The sequence below is a fragment of the Ptychodera flava genome, chromosome 9 (genome assembly GCF_041260155.1).
Source record: "Ptychodera flava strain L36383 chromosome 9, AS_Pfla_20210202, whole genome shotgun sequence".
In the NCBI taxonomy this organism is placed as follows: Eukaryota; Metazoa; Hemichordata; class Enteropneusta; family Ptychoderidae; genus Ptychodera; species Ptychodera flava.
Window position 1 is genome coordinate 34491098 of NC_091936.1, and position 18654 is coordinate 34509751.

Consider the following 18654-nt stretch of genomic DNA (forward strand, 5'->3'; position numbering starts at 1 on the left):
ATTAAGAAATGAGAGCAGTGAAGTTTGTTAGTATGGATGTATATGAGTAAGACATGCTAGCTGTAATGGGTGCACACTCTTTCCTTGACTCCAGCAGACAATGCATTCTGGTCTATGGCCATAGGCTAGCATATAGGTGATAATTGAAGCTGAGATAATTTATGCAAATAAATTAATTAAGAAATGAGGCAAATATAGTTTGTTAGTATGGATGTATATGTGTAAGACATGCTAGGTGTAATGGGTGCACACTCTTTCTTTCATTCAGGCAGACACTATATTCTGCTCTATGGCCATAGGTTAGCATAATATATGTTAATTAATTGGAGATAATTTATGCAAAGAAATTAATTAAGAAATGAGAGCAGTGTAGTTTGTTAGTATGGATGTATATGTGTAAGACATGCTAGGTGAAATGGATGCACACTCTTTCTTTGACTCCAGGAGACAATGCATTCTGCTCTATGGCCATAGGCTAGCATATAGGTGATAATTAAAGCTGAGATAATTTATGCAAAGAAATTAATTAAGAAATGAGACAAGTATAGTTTGTTAGTATGGATGTCTATGTGTAAGACATGCTAGGTGTAATGGGTGCACACTCTTTCTTTCATTCAGGCAGACACTATATTCTGCTGTATGGCCATAGGTTAGCATATAGGTGATAATTAAAGCTGAGATTATTTATGTAAAGAAATTAATTAAGAAATGACACAAGTATAGTTTGTTAGTATGGATGTATATGTGTAAGACATGCTAGGTGTAATGCGTGCACACTCTTTCTTTCATTCAGGCAGACACTATACTCTGCCGTATGGCCATAGGTTGGCATATATATGTTAATTAATTGGAGATAATTTATGCAAAGAAATTAATTAAGAAATGAGAGCAGTGAAGTTTGTTAGTATGGAAGTATATGAGTAAGACATGCTAGGTGTAATGGATGCACACTCTTTCTTTTATTCAGGCAGACAATGCATTGTGCTCTACAGCCATAGGTTGGCATGTATATGTTAATTAATTGGAGATAATTTATGTAAAGAAGTTAATTAAGAAATGAGAGCAGTGAAGTTTGTTAGTATTGATGTATATGACTAAGACATGCTAGGTGTAATGGATGCACACTCTTTCTTTTATTCAGGCAGACACTATATCCTGCTGTATGGCCATAGGTTAGCATATATATGTTAATTAATTGGAGATAATTTATGCAAAGAAATTAATTAAGAAATGAGAGCAGTAAAGTTTGTTAGTATGGATGTATATGAGTAAGACATGCTAGGTGTAATGGATGCACACTCTTTCTTTCATTCCAGTAGGCAATGCATTGTGCTGCATAGCCATAGGTTGGCATATATATATTAATTAATTAGAGATAATTTATGCAAAGAAATTAATTAAGAAATGAGAGCAGTGAAGTTTGTTAGTATGGATGTATATGAGTAAGACATGCTAGGTGAAATGGATGCACACTCTTTCTTTGACTCCAGGAGACAATGCATTCTGCTGTATGGCCATAGGCTAGCATATAGGTGATAATTAAAGCTGAGATAATTTATGCAAAGAAATTAATTAAGAAATGAGACAAGTGTAATTTTTTAGTATGGATGTATGTGTGTAAGACATGCTAGGTTAAATGGATGCACACTCTTTCTTTCATTCAGGCAGACACTATATTCTGCTGTATGGCCATAGGCTAGCATATAGGTGATAATTAAAGCAGAGATAATTTATGCAAAGAAATTAATTTAGAAATGAGACAAGTGTGGTTTGTTAATGTGGATGTATATGTGTAAGACATGCTAGGTTAAATGGATGCACACTCTTTCTTTCATTCACGCAGACACTATATTCTTGTGGCCATTGGCTATAGGTGATAATTAAAACAGAGATAATTTATGCAAAGAAATTAATTAAGAAATGAGACAAATGTAGTTTGTTAGTATGGATGTATATGTGTAAGACATGCTAGGTGTAATGGTTGCACACTCCTTCTTTCATTCCAGCAGACAATGCATTGTGCTTTATAGCCATAGCCTAGCATATAGATGCTAATTAGAATGGAGATAATTTATGCAAAGAAATTAATTAAGAAATGAGACAAGTGTAGTTTGTTAGTATGGATGTATATGTGTAAGACATGCTAGGTGTAATGGGTGCACACTCTTTCTTTCATTCCAGCAGACAATGCATTGTGCTTTATAGCCATAGCCTAGCATACAGATGCTAATTAGAATGGAGATAATTTATGCAAAGAAATTAATTAAGAAATGAGACAAGTGTAGTTTGTTAGTATGGATGTATATGTGTAAGACATGCTAGGTGTAATGGGTGCACACTCTTTCTTTCATTCCAGCAGACAATGGATTGTGCTTTATAGCCATAGGCTAGCTGGGATACCAGGTGCTAATTAGAATGGAGATAATTTATGCAAAGAAATTAATTATGTTTGTTTGTGTTGATACATGTATAAAGAGCCTTGTATGTTAGATTGATGTCCACTTGACTTCAAAATATAGGAGGAAAGTGACTTGCAAGTTTTGGCTGCTAGCTTCCACACCATAGTTTTGGCTGCTAGGTTTTGGCTGCTAGCTTCAGCCGAGTCTCGCCCAATGGTTCCACTGTCATGCAAGTTACAACACAGACCTGAGCTGAGACAGTGCACTACACTACAACAAGTCAGAGAACACTTTTAAGATGAATAAATCTCAGTAGACGTAGTAAGGAGATCAGCTTTTGATATACATAGACGCTGTAAAACTTCTCTAAGTGATGATAAATAATTGGCGGACTACTTACTGTCCACAGTTTCTCTCGCTGCTGTCAGTGTCTCTCTCTCGCCCGCCATATTCGAATTTTTATTAACGCCCTCAACGAATAGAATGGTTAGGCTCTCGCGAGACCAACGTCGCGAGAACAGGGATCATAGCGATAGAAAGATTTCGCGCAAAAAATCAAATGATCCATTCGAAACCCGGGAGGAGGAGGGGCTGATCAAACCTTGGGCTGATCGCTGTAAAGGGGGCCGTAGACTACAACCTTCCTGCACCTATCTGTCGTGCGAAGCATACCCTCGGACAAACTTGATCGGAAAGAAGCTCAAAAAAACTCTTTTGGTCACAGATTAAGCACAGAGAATGCAACGTGCCGCCCGCATGAAACGAGAAATCCAAATGTTTGAAAGGGAACCTCCACACGGCATTTCCTGTTGGATGAAGAAGGATAAGTTCGATGAACTCGAAGCAAGTAGGTCAACTTTTGACATAAATCTGCATTTTCATGTTGTGTACCTCATGTTGTATGTATAGTAACAATAATAATAATAATAATAATAATAATAATAAGGGACGATTCAGAATTTACTTCCAGGGGGGGGGGGGTGGAGGATTTTCAGGGGGGGCCACCCATTTTTCCCAAGAAAATTTAGGGGGGGGGCCATACAAAAATACCACAATCTTTTAGGGGGGGCCAAGGAAAAAAAACATCAATTAAATATTTGCCCAGAATTTCTGATCTCTACAAAAGAGCACCGTAGACGCTACCTGGTGACAGATAAACTCAACATGTTTAGTTAAACTCCTTTAGCTGCCAAATTCGGTAATATTCACAGTGGTTTGTTCTATGCATCTACTCAGGGATCGCGCTAACGTTCGCCACAGTCGCAAATTGCGAATAAACGTCCGATGTGGCGAAAAAAAATTGCTACGCCTTCGCCACGCGTGGCGAAAGCTCGTGACCGGGTGCCGTGTTGACCCTAGACGCCTTCGACGCAGTCTTGGGATCCCAGACCGACGGTTTTCCCGAAGGACCAAGAATTTCGACATGTGGGTGTTCATTGTGATCGATCCGAAATATGCACTGGATTATTCATGTAGCCTACTATTCTAACAACTAGTCGTTTTTACAAATAAGTCTACGTTATTTTCCGCAATCCAAATTTTCAAGCACAAACGCTGCAAGCATCGTACGAAACATTTGACCACGTACGTCGCGTCAGGATGCAAGCATGAAGGTAGTCTCGCGTGCCAGACCTCGAACCTGCATGCGACGCGAGCGGCGAAGCCGCGAGCAGCGAGTAACCGCAGGTTACGAGGTCTGGCAAGAACCAACTGCTCAGGAATGTGATGACGTCAAAAGTGGGCTGTCTTTCCTATGCTAATAAGTATAACTTTGGACCACCGCGTACAGACGGCCATAACGCATTTTCACTGTACTTGTCCACCACATTTCACATATCTGCGCCGAAAAAAACACTCAAGCAAAAATCTATGGCGAGAATTTATTTGTGAGGCCATTTACCACCAGCTCATCGGCAGTTGAATGGGCCCAAAGTCTGAGCTTCGTTTGAACGGAGCAAAATGAAAAAGCAAACTCCATAGAGGATGTCGACGATCAACAAAATGCAATCGCAAGCATTGAAGCAAGGCCGGAGCAATCTTAAAATTACATATCTTGTCGGCAAATTTACGGAAACATCGTCTCCTTCCAGATAATCTGTCATGGCTACCTCCTGCTTCGGTTTCAGCACAGTCGCTCGAGAGCTATTCAGCTCTGGGACTATTCGCCCCATAGACGAGTATACAGAAGGGGTATTTCTCGCTTCTGTATACTCGTCTATGGGGCGAATAGTCCCAGAGCTGAATAGCTCTCGAGCGACTGTGGTTTCAGGCTGTCCATCACCACTTTCTTCAACGGCATAGATCATTTTTGCAGATTTTTTTCATCATGGTTACTTGGGATAGCGTAATCGTAATTTCATGAAGCCGTACTACTGTCTGAGGTCAACGTAAGGCAGTTTACTTCGAATGAAACATTTCTGGATGAATGACACAATCATTCAGTCAAATTCAAAAGGCTATTTTTAGACGCTCCACCTACATTAATGAATAAACAATAGATGTACTCTTTCATCAAGCCGATTTTCGAAGCATTCTATTGGACAGTATATATAGCACGTCGGTTCTAGCCAGACCTCGTAACCTGCGGTTACTCGCTGCTCGCGGCTTCGCCGCACGCAGGTTTCGAGGTCTGGCATGCGAGACTAGCATGAAGGGTACTTTGAGTTCACGCCAGCCAGCATAGCAGCAACGTATTCCAAACAGCGCGCACCATCGTTAATCACGCCGGTTCTGTCACTTTTAACGTATCAAAATAACCCGTAGATCTGTCAGACTATCGAAATATTCAGTCATTTAAATATCTAGCCTTTGAACAAAATAATTAGTTGCTTTGTCGTACGTCAACCGATGATCGACGGCAGAGTTCGACCATGCAACTGACAGACTAAAATGATGGCGTTGGACTTTGCCCAGAGCTTAAATGAGCATGCGTGAAAAAGTTTCAAGATCCCCAGTTTGTATACTCCGGTCAGTGTGCGGCTTGGGTAGTTTCGAGACACCCAAACAATCCAAATGTGTTACGAATGCACGGTACAATGCGATGCAGCTTGCGGGCAGCTACGATTGCCAACTACAAATAGTTTATTGATTGTTCTCAGCTGGGAAAGAAACTAGGTTTAAAATAGCTTATGAAAAAAAAGGAAATAGGGAAACCACCGAGAAGAGAACAAAGACAGACGAACCACGTTCTAGACCATGGTCGAACAAATTTCAGCAAGGTTTTTGTCTGTGCATGGGTGTATAAAATGTGAGACTACAGATGAGTCGGTTGGTCATAGATTTGTCGTATTGACGAACTGCTCTTTTGATTTTTCACTGAGTTTGCGAATTTAATTAATTTTAAAAACCTTAGCAATTTTTTAATGCCAATAGTTTTCTTTGATACTTTATGGACAATGCTTTGCATAGTCAGGCAATCACTGTAATTTTATCCATATCACCAGATAACGGTATAAAGCAGTTTTTCAATCATGTAAAAAATAAAAAAGAGGAACAATTATGGCCAATGATTAGACTTTGATGATTTTTTTCATAACATGTTGTGCAAGTTTTGTTCCAAGAAAAGAACTCTATTTGTTGTTTGTGTCATAATAAAGATTAAAAATAAACAGAAGTTTTTTTGTCCCTGTCTATACAGAGAGGGGTCAATTTATTCACCAGCATTTATGAAATATAGATCTGAACAGAGTTAAGACCAATTTTTGTTTAACAAGTCATCGTTGATGACACAGTCCCCACTTGTTAATCGGTACTTTGATTACAGGTCCTCAAAGAGGATAGAGTCCTCTTCATTAGGTCTGTGATAAAAATACTTTTGAATGAATTCGCTTGATACATGTCTGAGTTATGGTTCAGGACATGAAAAAAATCGTAACAAAATGGTCGCACAGCGGCCATATTGGATCGCATCACAAAACAAATTGATGTGCATAGCTATGACATTGGTCGATGTCCTTGTACCAACTTTGAATAAAATTGGTCAAAACATGCGGATATGCCTGAGAAATGGCTCTGTACATGAAAAAATCGTAATAAAATGGCCGCCTGGCGGCCATATTGGATCGTATCACAAAACAGATTGACGTGCATATGTATGACATAGGTCAATGTCCTTGTACCAACTTTGAATAAAATCGGTTGAGATATGCCTGAGTTATGGCTCTGTACATGAAAAATCGTAATAAAATGGCCGCACAGCGGCCATTTTGGATCGTATCACAAAACAAATTTCCGTGCACAGCTATGACATTTGTCAATAAGCTTGTACCAACTTTGAATAAAATCGGTTGAAACGTGCCTGAGTTATGGCTCTGTACATGAAAAAATCTTAATAAAATGGCCATATTGGATCGTATCACAAAACAAATTGACATGCATATCTATGACATTGGTCAATGTCCTTGTACCAACTCTGAATAAAATCGGTCAAAACATGCCTGAGTAATGGCTCTGTACATGAAAAAATCGTAATAAAATAGCCGCCTGGTGGCCATATTGGATCGTATCACAAAACAAATTGATGTGCATATCTATGACATTGGTCAATGTCCTTGTACCAACTCTGAATAAAATCGGTCGAAACATGCCTGAGTAATGGCTCTGTACATGAAAAAATCGTAATAAAATGGCCGCCTGGCGGCCATATTGGATCGTATCACAAAACAAATTGATGTGCATCTGTATGACATTGGTCAATGTCCTTGTACCAACTTTGAATAAAATCGGTTGGAACATGCCTGAGTTATGGTTCTGTACATGAAAAAATCGTAATAAAATGGCCGCCTGGCGGCCATATTGGATCGTATCACAAAACAAATTGATGTGCATATCTATGACATTGGTCAATGTCCTTGTACCAACTTTGAATAAAATCGGTTGGAACATGCCTGAGTTATGGTTCTGTACATGAAAAAATCGTAATAAAATGGCCGCCTGGCGGCCATATTGGATCGTATCACAAAACAAATTGACGTGCATCTGTATGCCATATGAGGTAATCCTTGTATCACGTTTGAATGAAATCGCTCCAGGCATCTCAGAGATATCTGCGTGAACGGACGGACGGACGCACGCACGCACGCACGCACGCACGCACGGACATGACCAAACCTATAAGTCCCCCCGGACGGTGTCCGTGGGGACTAATAAATATTTTTTAATTGAAGGACAGACAACTTTCACAAAGGACATGGAGTTTTACCGTGCTCCTCAGTGGTCATTATTATGTGCAGCTATAAATTGGCAGAAAATGTGCTCAGCAGTTTATCTGTCAAGGAATTAAAGTGTATGTACAACAGCCCTGGCCCAGCCCTGGCCCGGCCCTGGCCCAACATTTGGATAATTTAGTACAAACGTTATTGAAAATAGGGTTTGTGCAATTTGTATGTGAAATTGATTTGTTGGGTGTACGTGTGGCTAATAAAAATTGCTTATGGCTAAAAATATTTTGATCATTTTAGCCACACTAACAGGCTGTGGTTACAATGAAAAAATTCCTAGCGCCAACACTGCTACTGCAGTATCTTGTTCTCCTCCCTGAAGCGTTATGAAATGTCCAGTATTTAGCGTGTCAATACAAAACATACAGTGAACAGTCAGGGTTGTTTTTGTTGAAAAGAGATCTCAGATCAAGTCCAGACTAGAATTCATTTATCAACAATAACAATGGTCATTTATGTTCACACTGGTATGTTGCTAAATACAGCATTGGGTGTTCTATGTAGTGATAGAATAACAAACAAATGCTGATACACAGAGATGAACATTGAACAAATGCTAAAAATTACAGCAAATGTCTTTTTAAGGTTGGGTTTACCTTGTAGCTTGTAAAGCAGTTGAAAGTTGCATGATAAAGAAGTGTTAATTTATGCAAATGTATGTAAATCACCTGATTTCTTGGCTTCTTTTGCCTCCCAATTTCAAAATTTCCAACGAATTTAACTCCACTCCGGCTGGGTCAAATTTTCTGAAATTTCACATTATGTTTTTTAAATGCTATATAACACAACAACTATCAATTGGTTTTGTTTGGCAATAAAGCTCTTTCATTTTTAATGAGGCATTTTGAATAAGAGGCATTTTAATTTTGCTGATCATGATTTTAATCAATTATTAGAGTGTCAGTCTTTAAACCCCTACAATTTTAAAATGAAGATGGATAATGCCAAGTAAAATAGTTGTTTTTTTCTACATGAATACTATCCTTTCAAGTGAAATATTACATTTCAGAAAATACTGTCTAGTTTTTGACTTAAATTAATTTTTATCATTAATACAAAAATTGAGGTTTTTTACCCCAAATATACACCCACTTCATCCTTTGAGTAAACTACTGCTACTGCTACTCTTCTTTTCTGCTCCTTTTTTCTATGTTTCATTCTCATCAATTTTACCCTTTCTAAATTTTTTAAATGTTCTACATAACTTTTTACAGTGCTTACATCTACTAAAAACTTTTTTGAAAATAAATGTATGGCCATCTCATCTTCAAGGTGCTTTTCAACGAATAGGTTTTAATGTTGAAAATAAAAATATTATGTATTACTGTCAAAAATATATGGTGAAAAATTTACAAAAGGGTTGATTTTCCAATAATCCTGTATGTGCATCCAGAAGATCATGTGGCACTGCACCAATGCTATGGTGTCGGATTGTTGAAATATTGTGTACACAAGAAATTTGCTGTAGTCCAAGAAGTGATCTCAGTGTGTATGAGGCTAGGAGAAATGTGGATAGGCTTACACATTGTGTATTGATGCTAATACTTTTGTGTCCCATTCATTCTGATATGTATAATCAAAGATTTCACAGTGGCGGCTGGCAGAAAAGGCAAAAAACAAATTAACATGTTTTTTTTCGTGTCATCTGAAAACATGCGCATCATGACTATTCTAAAATTAAAGTTTGTTAAAAAAAATTTGAAATATGAATGCTCTGTCAATTTTGAAAAATACTGCTGACAAAATGTGAATTTTGACTTACACAGGGTTATCTGCATTTTAATATGAACATTGGATTGTGAATGGAATGAGCAGAATAACATGTGAATTCATGTTTTGGATAAGGTGTTTTGTTCAAGAAATGTTCTAAAATATTCCTCAGCATTGTTGCTTTCAGTGGCAGCAACTTAGTTTTATGACAACCAAATTAGAAAAAAAGAGAAAATTAAAAACAAGTTGGCTTTCACCAATTTTAATTCCTAATGTTTAAAACTTTCACCGTGAGTCTGCAAATATTCAGCATCATCAAATGAAAATGTATGCTGAACGTGTGCATGTACATGTACATCTCACTTTCCAGAAATATCTGGATATCTGCAAATGAGATGTACCATTAAACTTCAAGATATATATCACTTTGCCAATTATCTGCTCCTCTGATTTTCTGTTCACCATTTCTAACTGACATCTTTGCTTGTCTTTGTGTGCATCATATGTATCAGTTAGACATAACGAAAAAAGTATTCATATTTAGTAATTAACTTTTCTTCAGAAATTTACAACCAGATATGTTTATTGCTACCCTTTCAAAAAGTGTGCCACTTGCAGTCCCTGCAAATCATTCTTTTTATAGTCACATAACCCTGAAATGATTTGTTATATCATCGATTAATGTCCACTAGGCCCTACAGTTCCTGCAACTTGTTAGACTAGATATGTCTATAATGTACCGTATAAGCATGCATGTATATATTAAGGGGGGGCCATGGAAAAAAAACAGGAAAGATGAGGGGGGGGGCCATAGATTTTTTCTATAATTTACTAGGGGGGCCATGGAAAAAAATCACCGAGAAAATAGAAAATCCTCCACCCTCCCCCTGGAAGTAAATTCTGAATCGTCCCTAATAATAATAATAATAATAATAACAAGGCAGTATTGCTGAAGGCAATGAGTACTTGGGCCGTGATAGAGTAATTTTGAGGACAATATATACTACTATTCAAATATGGTCTTGAATTTCCTCCTGTCAATGAGGCATTTGATTAACTGGTTATTAAACGAAGCAATGGCATGACAACGGCAAAATATGTCTAGCAACTTTTGTGGAGTTTGAGGCAGGGGTTCTTTATTTATAGCGGGAATTGCTTAAACTCCTTAAATATTCAAATTACAGCAAATTTCTTTTGTTCTCGATGGTAGATGTCTAATATTTAGATGGGCATATTTAGATTTCTACCCTATAGTTATCCCTATATACCAAAAATCGGACATCCAGCTCTATTGGCGTGCTCAAAATTATATATGCGCATAATTAATGAGGTACAATATGTGGTGTCATAAGGTGTCTTATCATACCAAATATGAAGGATGTAGCACTTGTGGTTACTGAGTTGTGGACAAATATATATATTTGAGGTCAAAGGTCATTGAGGTCACGTCACATTTTGTCATAATAATTGTATTGCTAAGTTATTCCTATATACCAAAAATCAGACCTCTAGCTCTATTGGCTCGCTCAAAATAAGATATGCACATAATTAATGAGGTACAATATATGGTGTCATAAGGTGTCCTTTCATACCAAATATGAAGGGTGTAGCACTTGTGGTTACTGAGTTGTGGACAAATATGTATATTTTAGGTCAAAGGTCATTGAGGTCATGTGAAGTTTTGTCAAACAAATTATATTGTTAACTTATCCCTATATACCAGAAATCAGACCTCTTGCTCTATTGGCTCGCTCAGAATTAGATATGCACGTAATTAATGGGGTACAATATGTGGCGTCATAAGGTGTCCCATCATACCAAATATGAAAGGTTTAGCACTTGTGGTTACTGAGTTATGGACAATAATGTATATTTGAGGTCAAAGGTCACCAAGGTCACATGATATTTTGTCAAAATGTCTGAGATATCTGCGTGAACCGATGGACTCACTGATGGACTCACGGACGGATATGAGCCAATCTATAAGCCCCCTGGACTTTATCCGTGGGGACAAAAAAACTGTGTCACTGCATCCTTTAGGCAATATGAATACGATGAGAAACTAAATTTTTATTTTCTTGGCATCATACATGCGAATCTATGGAGAACTGCCTTATACATGGGAGTCTATGGAGGTGTAAACTAAAAAGTCCTCCAACACGGCCAAATTTGAAAGCATTGTGAAACAAATCGACGTGCATCTGTATGGGGTTGGGTACTAGGCGTGAACGGACGCACGGACATGACCAAACCTATAAGTCCCCTCGGACTTCGTCCATGGTGATTAAAAACAACGCAACAGTTATTACAGCTACACCGGCGGTAGGTTCATATCCAGAGCCCCGTAAGGTATACCGCCGTCGCTTGAAAACAATCTCATGCACCCGGCCATATGGGCAGCTGGCCGGATGCATGACTTCCCGGAGAAGGCGAGCAGTCACGTTCGAGCTCAGGATTATTTGTCGATCAAATTTCAGTAAATTTACCTTACCTAGATGAAATTTTGTCTATAGGCTGAAATTTCGCCGAAGTTTGACAAAATTACATCGATTTTTCAGGTTCATATGCGACATTTTTGAGTTTTGAGTGCAGACAGAAATAAGTTTTGAGGCAACATGACTGCGACCCCATGTTGACCCCTAGCCCTGCGTACGATGCTATGTGCTACAGCTAACACACAGCATCGTACGCAGGGCTAGCGAGAGAGTTGCCGACATCGACGGTTATTTACGAGAAGTGAATAAAAGACTGTCATTTTTGGAAGCGATCGAGTAGCTGAGGTAGGCTGGGATACGACTTGGGCCCAAGAACGCTGAATTTCGGCAGTAATTTGGCTTTTTACGTCAAGTCCCAAAATGGATTTGAAGTCTCCGACCCAACGTACGGGTCTTTGCAGGGCTGTGGTGAGCGGGGCGGTTAGCTGTAGCGGAACACACAGCATCGTACGCAGGGCTAGTTGACCCCCAAGTGAAAATGTGTTCGCGATCAAATCTTCCTATATTTTTTTCAGAATTTTCAACAAAATCATTGCTTCTTACATCTTTTGTAAAATATAAAATACTAAAATAAAACTGCGATGTGCCATGTCTCCAGATTTCTAAAATATCGTTCGTTGACCGTTCGAAGCAAACTTGTGACGCAGTTGAAATTCAATACTGACCGCCAAATAATCTTAATGAGACGAGATCAGTCTAGACATCCTCCAAATTATCCAACCATTCGCATTGGAGTTCAGCTCGCTTAGAGTATCATAACATTTTTCGGCCTTCTTTTAGATCGACCCTAATATCTCCCATTTAGGAAATAAATACACAAGCTACCTCGACAAAACTTCGTGCACCATCCAAGACCAAACGCACTACAAATCTGTCTTGACGTCATCATCTCCTTACATGGTAATCGGCATACCGTATTTTTTAGCAAAGGGGACACAGAATACGTCGGAGTATTCAGTTTCAAAACGCATTACATTGTGTGATGTTGTCATTAAAAAGTCATGTTACTGCAGTGGTATAAATTACAAAACACAAAAGTTCAAATCAGTTTATTTTGGACTGGCTTTACCCAACATTTCATATTGTTTCTTATGCCAGATTTGACGACGTGCTTACTGGCGACCCCTTTTCATGCAAATTTTGTGTCAAATGATGTGTTCCCCTGGAAAAACAAACGTACGATTTCTAAATGAAGGAGGCGAAATTTGCCCTCAAGACGCGAAACCACCCCTTACGGGGTGTGCCTAGCTATTTTTAACGAGCTTCTCGAATCTGCAGCTCTATTTCGAAATGATGGTCTGGTTTTCTCAGCTCAAGGATAAGTGTTCTCCATCGCTGTGGGCATTACTATTCTCAACGGGGGGTACAGTTTCCAGTCGTAATGTTTTTCATTGTGTCCGGGATATAAAACCTTTCCTTTTCAAACTTTCTCTTTGATTAACACTAATCCACATCTTGTCAGTGATTAAACATGTTTCAAGTTTAAATGTTAAATTCTGGTCTCGAGCCCTCCTGTTCGACCAAACCAAAATCACCCCTCCCACTTTGGCTCGTCCAGTGGGTGTAGCAAGGGTCGTGCCATCGCCTAGGAAACGGAGGGTGCATTAATTGTTGCATTTCGATGCACATTTTGATTATATTCAGAAGATTTTGTGGCCAGAACTCAGATAGAGAAGCATTTATATTCACATCTCACTTATTCAAGACTGGCTGAGAGCAGCACTTCCATTCAGTTAACATCATTACGCCATTTATTATGCCAAGAAAGATGAAGCCAATACATTTTGCCCTCCCTGGTCTCAGCCAGAAATGGTTATACCTTACAGTTTTTTCCCACGGAATGAAAACAAATGTACTTGGGCTGAGGCCCAAGTACAATAATAATAATAATGACTCATTAACCCTTTCATTTAAAAGGGGATAATCCAGGCCTGGGAATAATCCACAGGGGTCCAAGATAGTTGTCAATCAGTTGTCGTTATTTAATATGTTATTTGCTTACACTCTACAAAACGTGGAGGCCCCTATGTAGATCAAGCCTTCAAGGTACTGGCATCCCTCAGGAATCCCTTTTGTATGTCACTGCTCAGTGCAGTATATAATGATCATCATGGTGATGAATCATGATCAATCATGATTTTGTGTATTAGCTTAGGGGTGCAATAATATTTAGTTTAGTGTTGCTGTAGATAGTTCCCTGTTGATAACAACAACAACAACAAGATAAATATTTATTCTTGACAATTTACTTTTCATTCTATTCACACAAACAACAACAACATAATTGGTGGCAGCCAGTTCCCTGTGCAGTTCATCATCAACAATTGAAATTTATGAGTCTAGTCGCCTCTACAGACTAATTTATATGGATGTGGTTTGGTGATCAAAAACAGTTACTTTTAAGTGACAGTCCATCCTTAGACCAACACGTCTTAGCAATATGTGTGACTCTACACTATTCCATGATTCAGTCTGACTGGTTCACACTGATATTAAGAGTTGAAGTGAAACAAATCTCTTTAGTACACACAGTGGCATGGTGAAATTTTTCCAATTTATTATATTTTGATTATTTATATGTCCACAGCTTGGAGCAAGTCGAATCTGTATGTACTTTTATGATACAGTATTGTCAACTTTGTCAGTTCATTCATTGAACCACGTATGATGTCTTGGCATTGTTCTGCATCTCATCCGCAGGAATAATAGGGGGAACTGAAACTCCATACACAGGTGGTGTATTCAAGTTAGAAATTCAAGTACCAGAAAGGTAAATACTCGCTTTATTCAGGGTTATTACGAGACTGCTATGTTTCAATAAAGATACTCCTGTAATAATACATGATACAACTTACAAGATTGAGTACAGTAGTGGCAGTGTCACTGCCCATAAAATTAAGAAGATGACAAATTATTCTGTACGTTCTTTCAACAAAAGATTTTCAGCTTAAATTTAATCAGGTGAAATAACATCATAAATAGCTACTTATTGTCCTAATGAATTTAAAGGCATACTGACTTTTCTAGTGTGAGATACATGTATATGTACTTAAATGTGAGTTGTAATTTGCTTGATTTCCTTTCTATTATGTTAATTGTTTGTTTATTCATGAGAAATAATAACTTCACTGTAGGTGGAGACTTCAGTTCCAGCCCATGAACACTCCCGATTTTCTGACATCAAGCGATAAAAGCCAAAGAAAGTCTTTGTGTAGTTTGTGCGTAATATTGGATATTTACAATGCTGACACATATAATAGATACATTCACAGTAACATAACGCTCAGAGTATCCTGACTGAAGATCATTCTCCCTGCGTAAATTTGAGGTTCATGTTGGCTTCACGCAATATGTGACCACACTTAGAAGATAACCCAATCATTAAATGATAAACTACAATGACATGATAAGGTTCTGATAACGCATTTAAATTTGTCCTTTCTCATAAAACAGGTATCCATTTGAACCTCCGAAGGTACGATTTTTAACTCCAATCTATCATCCAAATATTGACAATGGCGGAAGAATCTGTTTAGACATTTTGAAAATGCCTCCAGGGGTAGGTATTCTTTTGCACATCCCATGGCTTATTGTTACTATTTTTGACATGAATATTGTCATGATAAGTTGTTCACCAGAAAGTTTCACTAAATGATTTTTGAATGATGTATCATGAGTAAAATCTACGTAATATCTTATCAATGAACAGATGCAAAGAAATTTTAGTCGTTAACACTGCCTTTACTAAATTAACCAAAAAGTGTCATCTCACTGTGGTTTACTAAAAGTTTCACAGTGAAAAAAAAACTCAAGAGAGGATGGTAAAAAATTAATGAACTGGTAAAAAAAAATCTGGATGTCTGTGTTTCCAAATGGTCAGTGAAACTAGACAAAGTATATTGAAAATGTACTTTAATGATATCATAGTGCCTTATACACGGTAACAATGGATTATAAAGAAACAATACACAACAAATAAAACAATTTATGCATATAACAATGTATGTATGAACATAGAATAAAGCAATTACATAAACTGACTTGGAGTGATATGGCATGAAATGTACAACTTAGCATAACCATGTAAATTGTGTATTTGTTATCCTTCAATTATTTCTTGAGAATTTTGTTTGAATTTTATTGTAAATGCATCATTTATTTGATATTCATTGCTGACCTGAAAAAATATCTCTCTGTTGTACCTTTTTCAGGGATCATGGAAGCCATCTCTCAATATTTCCACAGTTTTGAAATCCATTCAGTTGTTGATGGCAGATCCCAATCCAGATGACCCCCTCATGGCTGATATCGTGAGTACCTTATCATTATTACCTATTGAATGAGAATCTCTCTGTTCAATGCTCACTTTATTGGAATGTGCAAATCACAATTCACCACATTTTCCAGCAGATTTAGACAAGAGCAGTTGATTGCTCAAACTAGTTGATGAGATTTTGAATATCCAGGTAGGGATAGTACGCAACTTGAAATTGGAAAATTTATACAGCTTTTACTCAAACTATCCATAGGAGACTGAACTGTTCCATTTCAATATTAAGAATAAACATTAGGGGTCTCTGTGCAAAATTTTTTGATAAAAAAATAAATTGCCTGACATTACCAACAATTGAAATTTAAAATGACTGCCATCCCTTTGTTAACATTACGGAGAGAAAATATAAATTTTCGATTTTCATGTAAATGAGCCAGTGTAAGCTATCTGACAAGCTTTAAAATGAGCCCCCACAAGTGGTGGACCAAAAGATCAAAAAAAGTTTCATAAAAATTTGAGAGTTGGAACATCTGTCCCTCAGGCGCATTGTACCTTAATGTACAGGAACGGTCTCTTCCTTTGTACATAACGCTGGTACAATTGAAACTACTTGAATCAATAATATGTTTATTAGATTACAATTGGAGAGTTACAGAAATTAATTTGCATGGGTCTGTTTTTACACTCAGTTCTATTCCATTACAGTCCAATGAATATAAGTTCAACAGACATCAGTTTATCAAGAATGCCAAGCAGTGGACCGAGACACATGCCATGTCAGGGACGACAGCAGCTCTTAAGATTCAGAGCTGTGGAAAGGACAAAGAAAACGATGCCAAGATAAGTAATCCTTCGACTGAAAGTGAAAGTGATGAAAGCAGTGATGATGAAGAAGAAGATCAACTCCATTTAGAATCCAAGAAGAGGAAAAGATCATCCTCTGAACAACAAATCAACAAAGTCAGTAGATCATAAAAGAGACTTAATTAAACAGATCAACTGTGAGTTGAAAGATGCTTTTCCCCATATACCACTCTCTGCTTCGGTCACTCCCCGCAATTCTATCATTCCTCCCCTCTCTTTCACTCTGTGCTTCTCTTCCCCTTTGTGTAATGACTAGCTTGGTACTGGTTTGTCGGTACAGATGTTGAAATTGTCACATATTATGGAAAGGTACGTTTTCATCTATCAGCTGGGATATCAACTCTGTTCATCTTGACAAAGTGCAATCGGGATGAAAATGGTACAAACTATATATTGACTATTCATGTCATGATCTGTCCTTACAATGTAATCTCTGTTAAAGTTATCACAGAGTCTGTGTACAATTTGATTAAAATGCAATAAATTATCAAGCAAATGAAATTCAAAACTGCTTGACTTACAAGTTAACGCCAGTTTATTCAAATTTTCCACAGGGAATTCACAGATTGTTGTGAAAGTGTTTTCATTATTGCCGCAGGAAGTGTGATCTTCGCTTCTATGAAATACCGTACATTTTTTCCTTAAAGTGTAAAAAATACTTAAAAGCATTGTAAGACATTTGATTCTTTCATACCTTGTTGATTTACATCATTCCAAAATGAAATGAATCAAGATGTAATAATAGAGCACCTTCCTTATCAGAAAAAACTTGTGCTTTCCTTTTGCTATCAGTCATTATTTTTGTATAGTAATTTCTGGATTAGATACATATTCTATATTAAAATGAACCAACTTTGCAATGAACTGTGAGTGTGTTATTGTACATGATATGTGAGAATGATCTACTGTCCTTGTTTAAGTCATTGTGATTTCCAAAATTCTTTGAACTAGGTCAGGTGAAACAAGGTTAAAAAGCATATTGCATGGTCCAACAAGTATTGCTTGGGTTGAACCACAAAATTTTCTCATCACCAGTACTGGTATGACTTTAGGTTAATGACCCAGACATGCTTATAAGGTTACTGCTCCAAGAGGTCTTTTTGTCAAAATTTGAACAAATGAGATTAAAAAAACTACTGTACTTACAAACTGAATTCAAAATAATAGAATGATCATCTTCTGTGATGATGACCTTTGATTACAGAAGAGGAAAATTTGCAAAAATTTCAATTTACAAAATTCACTATAATTCAACCCCTGCATGAGGTCATGCAAAGGAACTTATGAGTTAATTTATATGCCGTCACCAGAAACTGGCCTGATGGGTCTACATGCAAAATGCACTAAGGTATTTTGGATGAATCCCACTACAGTATACAACGTATCCTGTTTCAATCCACTTGTTTTCCCTATTTCCCATCACGAAAACTCCCTTCTATACTCTTCCTCATTACAAAAGCTCCCCACTGCCCCTCTCCCCCTCCCCATCAAAACAGCTGCAAAGTGTGACTGTGCCATATCCCAAGCCAATGGTTTTGCTCCAATCTGTAGCGTCATGCCTCTTGCTTGTACATTATAGCTACCGTTACCGTATATGTGACCAAACCATGTATAACCCAACTCTCTGGCCACTGAAAAGGTTCATGACAGAAACATTATCGCTGCTTGACATTAGGTCAATTTCCCAAACTTTC

General features: G+C 37.6%; 1 protein-coding gene across 1 annotated transcript; it reads left to right on the forward strand.

Moving 5' to 3' along the window:
* Positions 1-2912: 2912 nt before the first annotated feature.
* LOC139140798 (ubiquitin-conjugating enzyme E2 T-like) lies at positions 2913-17824 on the forward strand. The gene is made up of 5 exons (XM_070710217.1): positions 2913-3246; positions 14524-14593; positions 15277-15382; positions 16035-16133; positions 16802-17824. Exons 1-5 carry the CDS (start codon positions 3138-3140, stop codon positions 17069-17071), a joined length of 654 nt encoding a protein of 217 aa, XP_070566318.1. The 5' UTR covers positions 2913-3137; the 3' UTR covers positions 17072-17824.
* Positions 17825-18654: the final 830 nt, after the last annotated feature.

Bases quoted from the DNA above. Each gene is read 5' to 3' on its own strand.
- LOC139140798 (XM_070710217.1), top strand. From the start codon at position 3,138: ATGCAACGTGCCGCCCGCATGAAACGAGAAATCCAAATGTTTGAAAGG. The intron at 15,383-16,034 runs GTAGGTATTCTT...TACCTTTTTCAG, and splicing joins TTTTGAAAATGCCTCCAGGG to GGATCATGGAAGCCATCTCT. The intron at 16,134-16,801 runs GTGAGTACCTTA...ATTCCATTACAG, and splicing joins ACCCCCTCATGGCTGATATC to TCCAATGAATATAAGTTCAA.